Source organism: Magnolia sinica, chromosome 8 (assembly GCF_029962835.1).
Source record: "Magnolia sinica isolate HGM2019 chromosome 8, MsV1, whole genome shotgun sequence".
In the NCBI taxonomy this organism is placed as follows: domain Eukaryota; kingdom Viridiplantae; phylum Streptophyta; class Magnoliopsida; order Magnoliales; family Magnoliaceae; genus Magnolia; species Magnolia sinica.
This window is the reverse complement of record NC_080580.1, coordinates 4,721,606-4,738,362: the sequence shown is the minus strand read 5'-3', so window position 1 is coordinate 4,738,362 and position 16,757 is coordinate 4,721,606. Positions and strand designations below refer to the sequence as shown.

At 40.5% G+C, this 16,757-nt stretch overlaps 1 protein-coding gene across 7 annotated transcripts; it reads left to right on the top strand.

The window, feature by feature from the left end:
- Nucleotides 1–5,760: 5,760 nt before the first annotated feature.
- On the top strand, nucleotides 5,761–15,850 carry LOC131252669 (putative L-type lectin-domain containing receptor kinase V.1). Of its 7 annotated transcripts, none has more exons than XM_058253337.1 (2): nucleotides 5,761–7,092; nucleotides 15,833–15,850. In XM_058253337.1, exon 1 carries the CDS (start codon nucleotides 6,065–6,067, stop codon nucleotides 7,076–7,078), a length of 1,014 nt encoding a protein of 337 aa, XP_058109320.1. In that variant the 5' UTR covers nucleotides 5,761–6,064; the 3' UTR covers nucleotides 7,079–7,092; nucleotides 15,833–15,850. The 7 variants fall into 7 exon arrangements, with proteins under 7 accessions (XP_058109320.1, XP_058109316.1, XP_058109315.1 ...); XM_058253333.1 differs by lacking the exon at nucleotides 15,833–15,850 and adding an exon at nucleotides 15,471–15,725; XM_058253332.1 differs by lacking the exon at nucleotides 15,833–15,850 and adding an exon at nucleotides 15,466–15,725.
- The last annotated feature ends 907 nt before the right edge of the window (nucleotides 15,851–16,757 follow it).

Here is a 16,757-nt window from a genome sequence, read left to right as displayed (position 1 = left end):
AAGTGGGCCCACAAAGGTCTCTAGGCAATTCACCTCTCTTTAAGGATCGATGGTCCACTTGATTGAGAGAAATGATAAGGGTGTGAAGACTACATGCAGTTGGATTGTCCACTAACCTAGCAAGGTGGCTACTGATAGGTGCTATGTCATGAGCTATGAATTTTATCCTGGAGGTCTATCCATTCTTGGAGATCATTTCAGGGCCTGAGGACAAAAATGAGGCAGATTCAAATTTCAGTGGATTACACCAAGGAAAGAGAGTGGTGTTTGAATGCTCACCATTAAAAACTTTATAAAGCTCGGCATAATATTATAAACATCCAACCCAGCCAACAAGCTGATCAGATCGCAACAAGAACCCCATGAAAACTCAATTCAAGCCCAGTTTTAGCTCAATCCTAAGCCCATAATAAGATAAATTTGAGTGGGCCAGGGAGGAAGCACCACCTCAGAGGGAACCCCTATGAAAGACTAGGCTCATCCAATACTCCGCCCACTACATGGATACCTACCATCTTTCATAGCGTGTAAGGTGGGGCAATGATATATGCATGCATGTATCGGCAAATGCGCTAAGGGTGAAATAACCTCTCTATCCTTCCCTTTATCTGAAATTATTACATCTGCCCCTCGATCTACCTTGATTGTGCCACGTGGTGATCTCATTCAAGCAACATATTATGACCCTTGTAGCGATTTTACCATTAGAATTTTCATGGATTAACAAAAAAAACCAACTAGCAAGCATATAAATACCCCATTCTTCCATTCATTCACCGAACTATCTTCCACATCCTTCACTTCCCATCTCTTAATCTCCTTCTTTCTCTTTCTGTCTCTCATCTTCCACTCATTCACTGAGGATAAAAAATAGTATAAGGAGAGGAATCCTAGCCCATGCCAACTTAGTCAAGCCCAACCCTTAACCACCCGAGCCATTAGAAACACTAATCCAAACCATTCGAGTCAATTATTATGACAAATTCGTCCATCAACTCATCTAGTAGTGATCGGCTTCATCTATACCTACAATAGCATCATATATCATCGTCTCCACTCCAACCCTTACTGGTCTAATCAGTTCGAGCGTTGTGGACACTGGGTCACAGGTGGATCACACTCACGTGTGCATTTTTAGGGGTGTATGTGATCTTTTTTAGGTATGGGGGGATCTATTGTTTAACTGGAGTCATCACTAGCTAGCTACTTCACTTTCACAGTCAACTAAGCCCCATAGAAACATTGAGAGAAAGATTCGGAAGGTTCTTTATCCTAAAATGACTCGTTGATATGCAATCGAAGATTCAGGGTAAAGGCCCATGGTTACAAAGAGTGAGGGTCTTAGACACCCCCTTTATCCATACAATTGTACGGTCTATACTTCACATAATTTTACGAGCTATTAGGGACTAGGATTGGTTCTTGTACACAAACAATGCAAAGATGTGTGTAATATTGTGTTAATGCAACATCGCTAACAAGCGGTAGCCCAAGTCAGATAAATCTACCCTGATGCACTTACTTGACGAAGCTATTGAATAACCAATCAACTTAAGTTTTTGATAGGTAGGATTCGATGTTTCGACAAACCATAGAGCATACACTCGGACTGATTAGGGGTCAAATGCTATGTATAAAATGTAATGCTGATAAGTGGGGTAAGCAACGGGCTGAGGAGGGAATAGATATTGCCTAATGCATGAATACAAGTTGGAATGAAACTAACTAGGTTGGGTGAAAAGATGAATGGTTTTGTCACAAGAGTTGGGTCAAGTAACTTTGATCGGAGTTTTGATTGCTCAAATAGTTGAGAATCGTACTAGAGTAGGTGGACCCAAGCTGGACTCCTCTCATTCACTTCTCACTTTTTTCTCGGTGGATGGTTGGCTATGGATGGCTAAGGGTTTAGAGGATAAAAGTAGATTTTTTGAGATTGATGGAAAATGATTTGAAATGAGGAGGGGACTATTTTTAGGCTCTTGGCTTTGTTTTTGTTTTTGCTTTTGCTTTTGTTTTTTTGTTTTTTGGTAATTGCTAAGAAGTCTAAGGTTGACAAGGCTTCAAGGGTTGAGATAAGAGATTATCACATGGTGAGATCTTTACGGTTGGATGGGTAGGTAAAAGGATAAATTGGGCAAATGAAACTGACAATAGAGTCTTTTCCCCTACTCACACGCTTGCCCTCTTGGGTTTGGTCTTATTTTAGGCTTGGCTTCAAATTGGAATTGAATTTGGTTTTGGGCAAATTTAGTTGGTTGGGTTTGAGGCTGGGTTGACTAGGTGAGTTAGTTGGGTGAGTTGAATTGCACTAAGCAGAATTTTTCTACTTGTGACAAATGAAGGATCTGAATTCAACATTCATTCATCACTTTCCCACCGTGTAGTTCACCTAAAGATTTGGATCATGCCATAAAATAATCTAAAAAATTAGTGAACACCATGGATAAGACACATACATCATGGTGGGGCTCACTGAGCAGCGACTCCCTAGGATTCAGGTTAAGGAGCAACCCCCGGTAACTATTTGTAGGCCTCATCATGATGATTGTGTTTTATCAATGCAGTCCATTCATCTTTTTGAATCATTTTAGGGCGTGAACCCAAAAATAAGACATACAAATATTAAGTGGACTGCACCATAAGATATAATAGTGACTAGATATCATTGAAAACTTCATATGGCTAGGTAATCCCTTTTTGCCATCCAACCTATTGATTATGTTACACCAACTCCATAAATTGGAACAGCTTGATTCAAAACTTTCTCGACCTAAGGAAGTTTTGAATGGTGGGCATTCAATCACCACTATTTCGTGAAGTGTGGTCCCTTGATATTTGGATATGCTTCTCTCTTTTTCTTTTTTTTTTCTTATGTTCTATAATGAGCTAGAAAAATGGATGGACGGCATGAATAAAACACATAGACAGGGTAGGCCCACATAGCAACAACCAGTACTAATCTTGGCATTTGAGGACAACTGAAGTTTTGGATCAAGCTAATATTTGTGATTTGCCATTGTCCAGGTCGTACGCGTGACCTTACTGGTCACTAGGAAGGTTTCAACAGTGGGTATCATTATAGATGCGGTGTGGTCTAGTTAAACCTTGAATCTGACTCATTTTCAGGCTCTTATCTTAAAATGATAAGAGAGAATGGATGGACGGTCTTGATAAACCTACAAATCATGGTGGCCCATCAGAGTCCCAGCCTATACCGAGCTCAAAACAGGCAGGGTCTAATCCGCGTCCTGGCAGCCGTATCCAAGCTGGAATGGAAATTCATGCGAGTGTACCGTTATTCCGGTTTAGCGAACAGCGACTATGGAAACGTTACCGAGAGAGGTTGAATAAGATAAAACGTGCTAAGTTGTTACGCGTGTAGAAGATCTGGGCCAAACAACAGTTGGGTCTCCGCCTGAAAAGGTCGGTCCCATAATCCAGCTTCTCATTAGGTGACATGTCGAACACAGGCTCTCGGTGGTTGTCTTTCTAACCGTCCAAACTATTGATCTCAGTATTTTGGCCCACATGACAATTGGATTGGAATGATTTTTGAAAAATAGAATTTTCACATTTTATAAATAATAATAAACGGCCCGGATCTCTCACAAGTTTTCCAAGTTGGCAAAAGCCCCTGGATTCACCTCTTCAACATCACTCGCGCGAATGAATATGAATGCTCGCCGTTGTCAAAATAGTTCTAGTTTTATACGACTAACGCGCACAGGATCGCACGTACCAAATCTGGTAGCATGTCGAACATCTCAGACGTTCATAAGATATCCCCACCGTTAGGATCGCCACAAGAAAAGATTAGACCGGCATGGTGGGCCATGCCTACACAAAACTGGAACTTTTAGAAAAGCATTCCAACAGTCTAAATTCAACTTAACATTTTGACCTTTCTAATCAGTAAACTGACTTGATTCTTGCACAATATCAATTCAAAGTGGGCCCTACCTCATGCACGGTTCAGATTTCCAAACACATGCTAGATTGGCACGTAGGCTCCATGTAAAGGGAGCGGATTGCCTGTGAGCACGGGCACAGAGATCTATGTACTCGGGGCTGTGTGGGGGTACAAAGGGATGTCCGCGGGCGCGGATTGGATACTGACAAGGTAAGTAGCCAAATCACTACTGAAGTGACGTCAGAAAGCTACGTGGACCACCATGATGCATGTGTTGTAAGGTAGATCTAAATTTCAAATGGACCCACCACAGAAAACCATAGAGCCGCCACAACCACATTTGAAACATTTATAGGAACCACGGTGATTAATTTTTAAGATCCTATCCTATTCATAGGTTAACACGGATAAATGAAGTGAAAACAAAAATAACAGCTTCATATGAAACTACCTTGGCCGACAAGAAGTTTTGAACGGTCCCCACTATTTTCTTTGGTGGGTCCACTTGAAATTTAGATCTATCTTATTCTTTTTATAATGCGATAGGGTGATTTTTAAAAATGGTTAGACGGTATGCATACCACACATGCAATACGGAGCTTGGTGGCGGCACTTCAGAAGCGATTTGGCTACTGACATTGTCAGTATCCAATCCGCGCCCGATGTCCGTGACAAATTTTGAAACAGCACGTCACGACGGAAACGGATTTGGCTACTCCCCCGCCACCGGCCAATGGCTGTGGTCGGTGCTCCGTGGGACCCACCATGATGTATGTATTTCATCTATTCCGTTCATCTATTTTTTCAGATCATTTTATGCTATGAGACCAAAAATAAGATGTACAATAATCTCAAGTGGACCACATTACAAAAAACAGTGTTCAATGAGCGTAGATTATTAAAATCCTTTTGGGGAATAAAAGTTTTGGATCAATCTGATATTTATTTTTTCCCTTCATCTGGGCATTAATAACCTAATCAATAGATTGGATGTCAAATAAACAGTACAGTGGGCCTTAGGAGGATTTTAATGATGGATATCCAATCACCATTGTTTTCCTATAGTGTGGTCCACCTGAGATTTATATACCTCTCAGTACGTGGATCAACTCTAAAATGATCGGTAAAAATGGATGAACAGAACGGATGAAACACATACATCATGGTGGGTCCCACAGAGCACCGACCACGAGCCACCTGGTTGGTGGCAGGGGGAGTAGCCTATCCATTTCCCACCAGATCCAGAACTCAGGTAAATTGCGCAGAATTGCGATGAACGAATCGGCAGCGGATCAGGTGTTACCCTTAAAGCGTGGATGATCTTGATGATGTGCTGTATATCCATGGCGTCCATTCGTTTTTTTAGCCCATTTTAGAAAGCAGTCCCAAAAATTAAGCAAATTCAATCTCAAATGGACCACACTACAAGAAACAACGGTGAGTGAAGGCCCACCATTAAAAACATCCTAGGGCCCACCGTAACGTTTATTTCTCATCCAACCTGTTTATGAGGTCAAAAAGATATGTATTAAGTGAAAAATATAAATATCATATTGATCCAAAAATATTGTGGCCCACAAATATTTTTTAATGGTCATTCACTAAATGTTCTATTGGTGTGGTCTATGTAAGATTTTTATCTGATTAATTGTTGATTTTATAACTAAAATGATCTTAAAAAATTGCATGGACGGTTTGGATATATAAAATATTCATTTTTTTGGGCCCCACATGGTGAGGGTAACACCCACTAAGGTGTTTCCCTGGTAACACGTAATCCGCCCACGACCGAATTGCCTTTTGCGCGGGTGTAAATATCATAATTAGGGGGTTGAAATATCAACTCCCTTTTCTTTATTCCGTCTGTCAGCATTTTCACAGAGACAGAGACCACCACTGAGAAAGAAGAGTTTTGCTGAAGAAATAAAGAAGAATCTCTGATCTCTATGCATTTTCCGTGTCCCGCGATCTACTGTTTTTCATATCTTCCTTTTGACCTCTCAAACCCTAAAACATTAGAATCACCCAAACCCTACAACCAGAAGAAACGGCTACTCCTTCCACTTACTGTGTCCCTCGAGCTACTCCATTTCAGTACTCCTCTCTCTCGCTCTCTCTCAAAACCCTAATCTGGAGCTCTAGCTGCTGCAGGAAATGGCGGTCTTGTCTCTCGCTTTTCTCGTTTTCTCTCTCTTAACCTTCTCTGCAAAACCCATCTCTTCCTTCTCGTTCCCACGATTCCAGAAAACCCCCAATATTAGTTCCGAAATTGCCCTTTTCGGCGACGCCGAGATAAACGGTTCCGATTCTTCGATCAGAATCGCCCGGCCTTTGTTTTCCAGCTTCGGCAGGGTCTTCTATAAGAAACCCATCAATTTCTTTGATCGGAGATGGGGAAAAATCTCTTCTTTCTCGACCGAGTTCTCGTTCTCGTTCTCGTCCGGTAGCAACGGCGTTGCTTTCGTCGTTCTTCCGATCGAGTTCCCTTTAAACAGGCGGTTTTCAAGGCTTTCGCCCGGGTCGGATCGAATCCTCGCCGTTGAATTCAGCACATCATCGGATACCGAGTTCGACGATGGCCCAGCTAATGGGACCCACGCGAGGATCTTGAAAATCCACGACGTATCTGCTGTGGGTTTGGTGCTGAATAGTGGGGAGAAATTGCATTCTTGGATTGATTACAATTCGGTTCTGAAGGAGTTCGAAGTAAGGTTGAGCAGATCAGGTGCGGCCCGGCCACTCAATCCGTTGATTTCTCACCCGATCGACCTGTCAGAGATATGGAAGGATGAGATGTTTGTGGGTTTAAGCTCTTGGAGTCGGAATTCCACTCGGGCGAGCAGTGTCTATTCCTGGAGCTTCAGGTTGAACTATGTACCGGTTTACTTGCATTCTGAACCGTTAGATCCTCGGGCATTTTTAGAGCATAGAAAACACCGGTCAATGCATTGGAGAAGTGATTATGTTTCGAGAATTCTCACCGCTCTTATATTTGGTGTGGGATGTGGGGCCGCTGTTGCCGTTATCGTGCTCTTCCTCTGGTCGGTGTTCGTCGACAAGCGATCGCTGGTGCAGCCTGAGTGTCCTGTGCACCCTGTGGATTTCGAGTACGAAAAGATCACAACCGTTGGAATCAAAGATGCCAACGTCCCTGTTGCTGGGAAATAGAAGATTCAACGGGGGTGAGAATTCTCTCTGCACTGTAAATCTGTGTTTGTTGTACTTACATTTTCTGTTTTCAATAGCATGGTTGTAATTTGATGAGCAATGTAGTTAACAATGCAAATCCTCTCAAATGGAGACAATTGAAATGCAGAACGATCATGTTTGCTTTCTCCCTTCTAATATTGTCGTTGAAATTCGAAGATGTAAATTGCATGGTTGTATATTTTTTTTTCCTTCATTTTTTAGTTATGTTGTGCAGCATTTTTGTAGTTTAGGCTGCATTTGGATTTCCCATCGAAGTGGCTTGTAATTGGTTTAGGTTCCATTTGGGTACCGGATCCTGTGCCACATGCCTCCACATAGGATTCGCCACACTATAGTGGCACCTTCCTCCACACGAACACGATTAGTGCCGTATTTGGTTTTTTTTTTTCTAAAACTTCCTTAATTGCATTTATGTGGAGGAAATATGGTGAATCCTACGTGGAGAGCATGGGGCCAGCCAAAATTCCGATTTTGTTGGATCCCTACCTAAACAGATCATTAATAAAAAGTTACTGACAAAAGTGCGGCAGGCCTGACTTTGTTCACAATGAGGCCGAAATGGCAATTGCTACCATTTTCAAGTCAACTTGAAATGCATGTGATTGCAATTAGGGTTTGGTTGTTGCTAGGAATTGAAATGGTTCCAACCCCATTTTGATCATTTCATCTATAATAAACAGAATGAATTGCAATTCAATTTGATTGAGTATTGATGTAATCTTGATGCATTTTCTCTTAATAGTGGGTACTGAAGTGCATGTTTTCTCATTGGGAAGATGAGATTGTTGTGTTTTCATTCTCTTCCTTATTTTCTTAAATTAGTGTCAATGGAATATGGATTATTTTAGCGTAGTTTGAAGATTTGTAAACACCTTTTACACTGTGTTTGTCTCAGGCCACAATAAAAACAATTAATGACCTTTTTGGATTTCTAATCTTAGTAGATTCCAAAATCATGAAATGGTACTCCGGGCACAAAGCCGTTCTTTACAATGCAACACAAACAAGCCCCATTTTGTGATTTTTGGAAACTCTACTGATATTAGCAATTTCAAAATCACAAACTAAATTTCTCCCATCTTGAAATGCCCATGAGTCCAACACAACCTTAATAACTTCCCATACAACACTACTAGCCATTCAAAGCGAAAGAAACAAGTTCCAAAAGAGCTTGACTACTGCTTATTTCTATTCCCTTTTGTTTGGACAAATCGAATTCCTTGTGCTCACATGCAAGTAAATGCTGGTGAATTCAGATGGTAAATATGATGAACCAAGCTTAGGGTATTTGTGGTTTTAAAATGCCACGTTAAGGGGGATGGGTTAGGGTGTGAACATGATGAGATGGTTGAAGCAACATTTTCATTTTGATCTTTTGTGGCCAGAGAACTCATGAGACAAGAAGCATAATCTTAGCGCATTATCCTTGAGGTGGGTCACACGTGTCTCTTGTGTCAAGCCGTCAAGGCAATAGGTTTGAATAGTTTGGATCATGCAGATGAGCACTTGGTGGGGCACACGATAGTGTAGTCAGTATAGAGACTTGGGGATCATGGAACCATTGATGAACGACTAATTTGGGGTCTTCATGATGGTCATTTGTTCAAATGAACGACTAGAATGGGATCTTCATGATGGTCAGAAGTAGATGGAATTTGATATGGTCAAATCATGGTTGTTAAATGATACCCGATCGACATTCAAGATCTACAAGTCTATTTAGTTGGGTTAGCTTATTACTTTAGGGTTTGGATCCACTAATAAAGTGGGTCACTCGGGGCCTAATAATCTATCATAGTGCATGGCATTGGATAGAACTCAGGCATCATGTTCATCTAAGTTTTAAGAGTCTATAGATCCACAAAGTGGTTTGTTGTTAGATAGTTTAAAGATTAATGACTTAGACAACCTAGTTACCCGTTTCTTTTTCTAGGACATTATGTATTCATTATGAGCAATGGATTTGGGTGGGATTATAATTTTTAAGGATTGGATGGTTGAATTGGTTGTGTTCTACTAAAGTGTCAATAGCAAGGTGTTCCGTAACGGAATTGGTGGGCGTAACGGTGCCCACCGTTACTGATACAGATATGCCCCATATCGACCGATACGTGGCTGTAACGGCCGATACGGGTTGTGTAATGGTGCAATTTTTATTTTTATTTTTGGGTCAAAAAATTATGGAAAAATATCCATTAAATCCAGAATATTCTAAATATTCCAAATATGCAATCATTTATAATATGGAACATGTTTATGGTGGTGTAACGATCCACTCTTTGGTGAGAATATTATGTCGGGTTGTTTGATGGATTTATGAACCTGGAAACCTGGAAACCTGGAATTGATTGCAAACCTTTTATGTTTAGTTTTCTAACTATATAATATCTATATAAATTTACTATAATGAATGTAATACCGAAACATCTTATATTTTCAAGTTTTCCTTTTATTTATAATACTAGTGCATTGCATACTTAGTGACTCACATGCATTTTATTTCAATATATAGAGTTTAGGGACTTTTGTTTCCTATTATGTAATTCATATACCTAATAATTTGATATCACTTCCCCCCATAAATCTTTAAAAAAATTAAAATTAAACTGAGGTAAATAGTGTTGTCAATTTGAGGCTGGTTTGGGGACCATTTGATGCCCCAAACTAGCCTCAAATTAATTCAATCTATTAGCACTTATCCCACTAATGGATTGGTGGACATTTATTGGATAGTGAAAAATGAAAAATATCAAATGGTCTTATTTCAAAAAACAAGTGTCCACAAATTAATGGTGAAAATTGTAGGAGTTATTTAATTTTGGGATTGTGACTTAGCAACAATGGTCCCAAAATATAATTGGTTAATTTTGAGTTAATATATACACCATGTATAAATTTTTAGGGCCATGTATTGGGGTCCACTCGATTATGTATTATATATCCATGTCATCCATCCGTTTTGGCAACTCATTTAAGGGCATTGGAAAAAAAAAAAGAAGATAAATCAAGATCTCAAGTGGACCACTAGTGGGCCAGGCGGGCCATCTCGATGTATTTGTATATCAATGCCATCAATTTGTTTTGCTAACTCATTTTAAGGCATGGTCCAAAAATTCAGGTAGATCTAAATCTTCGGTGGACCACTAGTGGGTATCCCTTTAAAAGTGTGGCCCACATCAATGCATTTGTTGTATATCAATGCCATCGATGTATTTGTATATCAATGCCATCAATTTGTTTTGCTAACTCATTTTAAGGCATGGTCCAAAAATTCAGGTTGATCTAAATCTTCGGTGGACCACTAGTGAGTATCCCTTTAAAAGTGGGGCCCATATCAATGCATTTGTTGTATATCCATGTGGGCCATCCTTTTTGCCAACTTATTTTAGGGCTTGGTCCAAAAAATAAGGCTGATCCAAATCTTAGGTGAACCACAAAATAAGGATTTAATTCCCACCATTAAAAATTTCTTAAGACTTTTTTTTTTTTTTGAGATCAAGCTACTATTTGTGTTCTCCCTTCATCAAGGTCAAAGTCTATGTGAACTTATCAACAGGTTCGATGGAAAATAAACATTATAGTGGACGGTATGGATATACTACACATAAATCAAGGTGGGGCCCACGTAACAAAGCAGTGCAAGTGCACTATTCAGCGTGCACCGCAGAACATGTTAAATAAGAAATTTGAAGTGTGTGGCTGTGAAACTGAAGTAGAGAGAGAGAGTTGGAAACCGAAAAGGAGAGAGAGAGAGAGAGAGAAGAAGAAGAAGAAGAAGAAGAAGAATCATACATAAAAGCAGGTGTTGTTATCGGTATCTCTACTGGTGTTATCGGTATCGCCAAGTTGGAGATAGGGATAATATTGGGGATACTCCGAACAATGAACATAAATATGAATGTAGATTTATCATGTAAAAATCATGCTAATCTATATCTAATTGATGGTCAATTAGATAGTCTAGAATGGCAGGCCTAAATGTCAAGCCTGGTGTGGAACCTAGTAAATCATCACCATCCTTTCCTTTAGGCTGAGATTACAACTAGTGAGTGGTTCTCACAACATGAGACTGATTGAATGTCAACAACACAAATCCAAAAGACATTAACATGTTTGTAGAAAGATAGACCTGTTGATCTCATGTGGTTAATGCTATGCACCCCACCTCGTTTAACTTACATCAGGCCATGGTCTCTTTTGCATCGAACACTCCCCATTTGAAGATAAACACCACCTTAGTTATCCTTAATGCATAATGACATTGTGAGATGCCATCCTCTCTCTCTCTCTCTCTCTCTCTCTCTCTCTCTCTAAAGAAAAAGATGCCATGCTCCTCGGAATAAAAGGATAGATTGGTTTCTTCAACTACTTCCATCTTTATGGAACACAATTGATTCTAACATTCAATCCTTAGAAAATAAGACCTAAATCCATTGTCCCTAATGGATATACTCAATCTTTAGATAAAGAGACGGGTAACTCGGTCATCTAGGTCATTAATCTTTAAATTGTCTAACCACTTTGCTGGGCTATGAATCTTTAAAATCTGAATGGATATTGTTATGGGGAAATATGGTCCAGCCGCCTCAAGGTCAACTTGGGCCGACGAGCATACACTCCTACACTACCTCACCCAGAGAAGATAGAGTTCGCGTCCCCAAGCACAATCTTCGGTAGCGCACGTTCTCGAGCTCTCACCTACATGCCTCACAAGAATTGTCTTGAGGTCCCCTGCTAGGACCAGCCCAAGGGATTTATTAGCTCGGTGAAGTTGAAGAAGAGCTCATCGAGAATAGATGAGACCGACGAGAAGATAGGTCGAACCCTCAGCTCGGAAAAACCAATAGCCTAGACGACTAATGAAGAACTTTCGAGCCCCCCATAACAATTCCTGGTCAGTTAACCGATTGGTCCATCTCGGCTCAATGCAACTCGGCCCGTCCCCAATCGATTGACTGGTTCAGCTCGGATCAATTCAGGTCGGCTTCATCCAGTCAATCGGTTAGCCCAACTTGGTTCTGACACAAGTAAACAAAGGTTCAGCTCGAATCTTTGTGATGTCCAATTTTTGTAGCCTTTAACTTCTTCGTGAGACCTGATAGCCTCCTCGAATCACTCATATATGGGTTCACCTTAGACGGAATAAGGGGCCCAGTTCGTGCTGACATATGATGTCCCGACTAGAACCGTGCCGACCTACCTCCTTAGCTGGGCGGATAATCTTCCTCGTGTACGCACGACTCCAGGGTAACCCTTGACGCCCATCACTTGCGCATAACCATCCACCGCGTGATTTAGGGTAACTGCCGACATTTACAACTCGTGCACATCTCGCCTAATGGCTAAGATCGTGCCTAAGATTACAGACTACCCTATCCTACGAACACTATAAATAAAGGGTCCCCCTACATTGAAAAGGTACGCAAAATCTCTAGCCCTAAACTCTTGAACACGACCAGACCCAGATTCCTAACCTGACTTTGGCATCGGAGGGTCTCCTGCTCTAGCCAGGGTCTCCTTTGTTCTTCTCCTGGTGTAGGTGCTCGGATGTCTGAAGAGGGCGGTCCGGATTCTTGCATCAATAGATACAATGCCCGGGTTTTGTCCAATGCCCTAGACTAGGATGTGTTAGTAGGTCTCAAGTGACCACTTTGTTAGTTTATCCATGCCTTGGAGTAATCAATTAACTAAACTAAATAGGTCCGTAGATCTTGAACGCAGTTCAAGTATCAATCAACATATTTGTCACATTTGGCCATTATCAATTGAAACCAGTGTAACAGTAGTCTTCAGCAACTAATGCAGAAAAACAAGATATTTCTCTTACAAGACCCATTAAAAAATGATGCACCTCTCAATACTATTTTATAATTCCCATTTGTACTATAAGGGGCACTTTCTCTAGCAGTGTGTTGTGTTATGTTTACATAACATGCTTATTTTCTCGGGTCAAACATGCTAGAAAACCTCCATCGTATGGTACATGCTCTACAATGCAGAGAACTGAACAAAGGAGAGACTTGAAAGAGTAGCATTTAAGATATTAGTGGGAGAAATAGGTACCAAGAAGCGTGCTAGGGAGTCTATGGAGAGATATGGAAGCAAAAGGAGTCATGATAGTGTTAGGGTGCTGCCATGAAGCACTATGTATGGGATGGTTCTGACATGTTGATATTACTTCAATTGCAACAAGCTGAAAATGAGCTGATTCAACTACATTTCAATAGAAAATGTGTGCGTGCTGAGGTAAAAGGACTTGAAATGTGGCTTGGGCAAGTGATCAAAGTCATTGAGGCAAAAGGGAAACAGACAAATATTGAGGTTTGATAGTTGCATGAGCGATAAAAGCAATACCAGATTAGTAAATCAGCTGTAATTGTAGTGACAAGCGTGAGGCAGGCTGTGAGCAGGCGGCACAAATGGGTGGTTGCCCTTCTGCTCCCATTTGATTTGTGGAAATGGAAATGGGTAGCAAACTTGGATAGTTGGCCCCAGTCCCAGTTTATCAAAAGGAAATAAGAAAGAATTTATTCTTCATATCAAGCATGAGAAAAAGGGATTGTTCATGAAATGCAGCTAGCATCCATTCTGTGATAGGATGAGGAACTGGTCTTACCTATGGATGCAAGTCAGATTTCTTAGGCCATCTATGTATTCGCTTCTGAAAATACTTGGAGAAATTGACTTCTTGCATTTTTTTGAGTGTGATAAATCACATGAGAGGATCGGCCATCCGGGAGGGTATGGTATGCCATGTCTGCACCTGCGCCTTCCACTGCGTTGCACTTCTGCTAGACAGAAGGTAGATCAATGTTGCATAAAACTAGTCATCCTTCTACTTTGAACCAACTTGAGCCAATGCCTGAGCACAATAGGCTGCGGCTTCTGCTACATGGCAGATGTTGCGGGGTCCCCAACTGAACACATAAGCGGCCGAATGCTCAAGAGAAATCAAGTGGCTGGTGCCTCTACTATGCCGTTTTCTTCAAAGGGAGCACAGTTCCTTCACACAGCATCCTCTGCAATCAAATACATTGAGCTCCCTCTGCAAGTAGGTCTCTCTCTTTCTCTCTCCCCCTCTATAAGATTCATTCCAATGGATCCATGCCACGTCATATGCTGTAGAGAAGAAAGATGAGTTCCTCATGATAAACAACAACATCAATGATGTCTGCACTGAGGGGAAGATCTTCTTCCATTAAGAGCAAGGGACGTCTCTCCCCTGCAAATTAAGGATGCAAAGGTGTCCATGCTAGGGAGGTTCCCTTGGCTTTTGAATCACAACCAGTTATTCACCCACGCACAAGGGTGTCTCTGAAAATAGTTTTGTTCCACTAATACCCTGCAAAGGATCTGACTGATGGCTAGGCAGTGCTTCTTTGATTCGTACAAGAATGCATCCCAAGCCCTACCCATCCAATCACAAGCCATCTTCAGGGTTTTGAAACCTTTAGGATATCTTTAATCAACTACAATCGTTGAATCATCAACCATTATCACTTGATCAGGCACATTCACCTACACGGGTACACACATTGTTCTCTTTCTACACCTTTTAATCAAGTTTTTCCTCCATGAGATGAAACTAACAATTTTGCAGTATGTCATGTTCCACAAAAGAATAAAATCAGTTCCACATGTTATTTATCTTGTCAATGAATGTCTATATTCGTTAAGAGCAGATGCTAGATACTGTAAATTTAGCTTAAAGAAGCTCTATGTTCTGAAATGGTCTTGGTCATCACACCAAATCTCCTGCCTACCTCTCCTTAATCTTCCACTTCATCGGCAATTAGATCTTGATGTGCAGTTCTCTTACTCTCAGCGCAGTTAACATTTTTCAAAGGGATTGGCTACCTAGCTGTCATGTTCCACAAAAGAATAAAATCAATTCCACATGTTATTTATCTTGTCAATGAATGTCTATATTCGTTAAGAGCAGATGCTAGATACTGTAAATTTAGCTTAAAGAAGCTCTATGTTCTGAAATGGTCTTGGTCATCACACCAAATCTCCTGCCTACCTCTCCTTAATCTTCCACTTCATCGGCAATTAGATCTTGATGTGCAGTTCTCTTACTCTCAGCGCAGTTAACATTTTTCAAAGGGATTGGCTACCTAGCTGTCGTGTTCCACAAAAGAATAAAATCAATTCCACATGTTATTTATCTTGTCAATGAATGTCTATATTCGTTAAGAGCAGATGCTAGATACTGTAAATTTAGCTTAAAGAAGCTCTATGTTCTGAAATGGTCTTGGTCATCACACCAAATCTCCTGCCTACCTCTCCTTAATCTTCCACTTCATCGGCAATTAGATCTTGATGTGCAGTTCTCTTACTCTCAGCGCAGTTAACATTTTTCAAAGGGATTGGCTACCTAGCTTTAAGATTTTCAAGCTGAATCACACGGTTATGACACTCTTAGTCTCAGTAACATTTTTTCGAAGGGTCCTTACTTGTTTTCCAAAGTATTATGCCATCCAGTTCTTGGGACATACATGACCTGTCTTTATTTTTCGCTGTCCAAAATTATGTTTCTATATTAATGCTGTTGAATGGTTGTAATATAAATTAATCCAAGAAGACTTTGGGTTTTCGTTGCTGATCTGATGGTTTTCTCTATTGAGTTCTTTTTCCATATTTTAGAGGCAGTAATTATACAGGTTCTCATCCATTTATTTGCTTGTAATATTTTTCTCTGGAAAAACAAAGGTTTTCTCCTTGCTGTGGTAAGGAGATCTCTCCTCAGGGACTAAAGAGTTTTGGGTTTTCTTCCTCATCTTTGAAAGAGTCTTTCATCTCCAAATCTGAGAAGGCTCATGCATTTTTATAGAACTATGGTCATCGGCAAGGTCTTTTAATTTTACAGAATGATGTTCTCTCTCAAATCTCATGTAAGAAATTTGCATCCTTGTTTTTTTAGGAGTTTTGGGTTTCGATGCTCCTCTAAGACCCCCATTGGACTCCATGCCTATACTTCTTTTTTCCTCAATCCATTTCACTCTGTTGTATGAGGTCTTCATTGGATTGGATTTTCACTATGTTGAGTGAGCTGGCCTGATTCTCTGGTTACGGAATAATAATGGTAGGGTCCACCACATAAATGGTTTAGGTCACACTAGTGGCTGCCATGTTGGCACTAGTGCTGATTCTCTGGTTATGGAATAATAATGGTAGGGTCCACCACACAAATGGTTTAGGTCACACTAGTGGCTGCCATGTTGGCACTTGTGCAACAACGATTTGCAATATCATCTCAGGTCATGATTTTTGCCATGATTAAGGAGCAAAATAGGGTTATTTAGCATTTGTTTCTTTAATATAAATAAGGAGAATTGTTGCACCGATGTTAGCACATGCACTTTTTGACATGGGTGGGCGTGCAAATGGGCCCTAATGGGTTTTGAGAACAAGGTTTCTCATGAAAGACTTAAAGGGATCATTTGGCTTACTAGAATCTTAAAAGAAGTGGCATGAAGAACAGGTAAATGAGGTTGCCTTGGTGACCCAAACCCTTGACCTAAAACAAGCCTTGAACCTCTAAATGATCTTGGCTTTATAGGTAAATCTTGTTAATCATCCTTTAGCCTTAGAAACCTAATTGGAACATGATAAATAATGCTAAAAGAGGTGCGAA

Coding starts and splice junctions, on each gene's coding strand:
- LOC131252669 (XM_058253337.1), top strand. CDS start 6,065: ATGGCGGTCTTGTCTCTCGCTTTTCTCGTTTTCTCTCTCTTAACCTTC.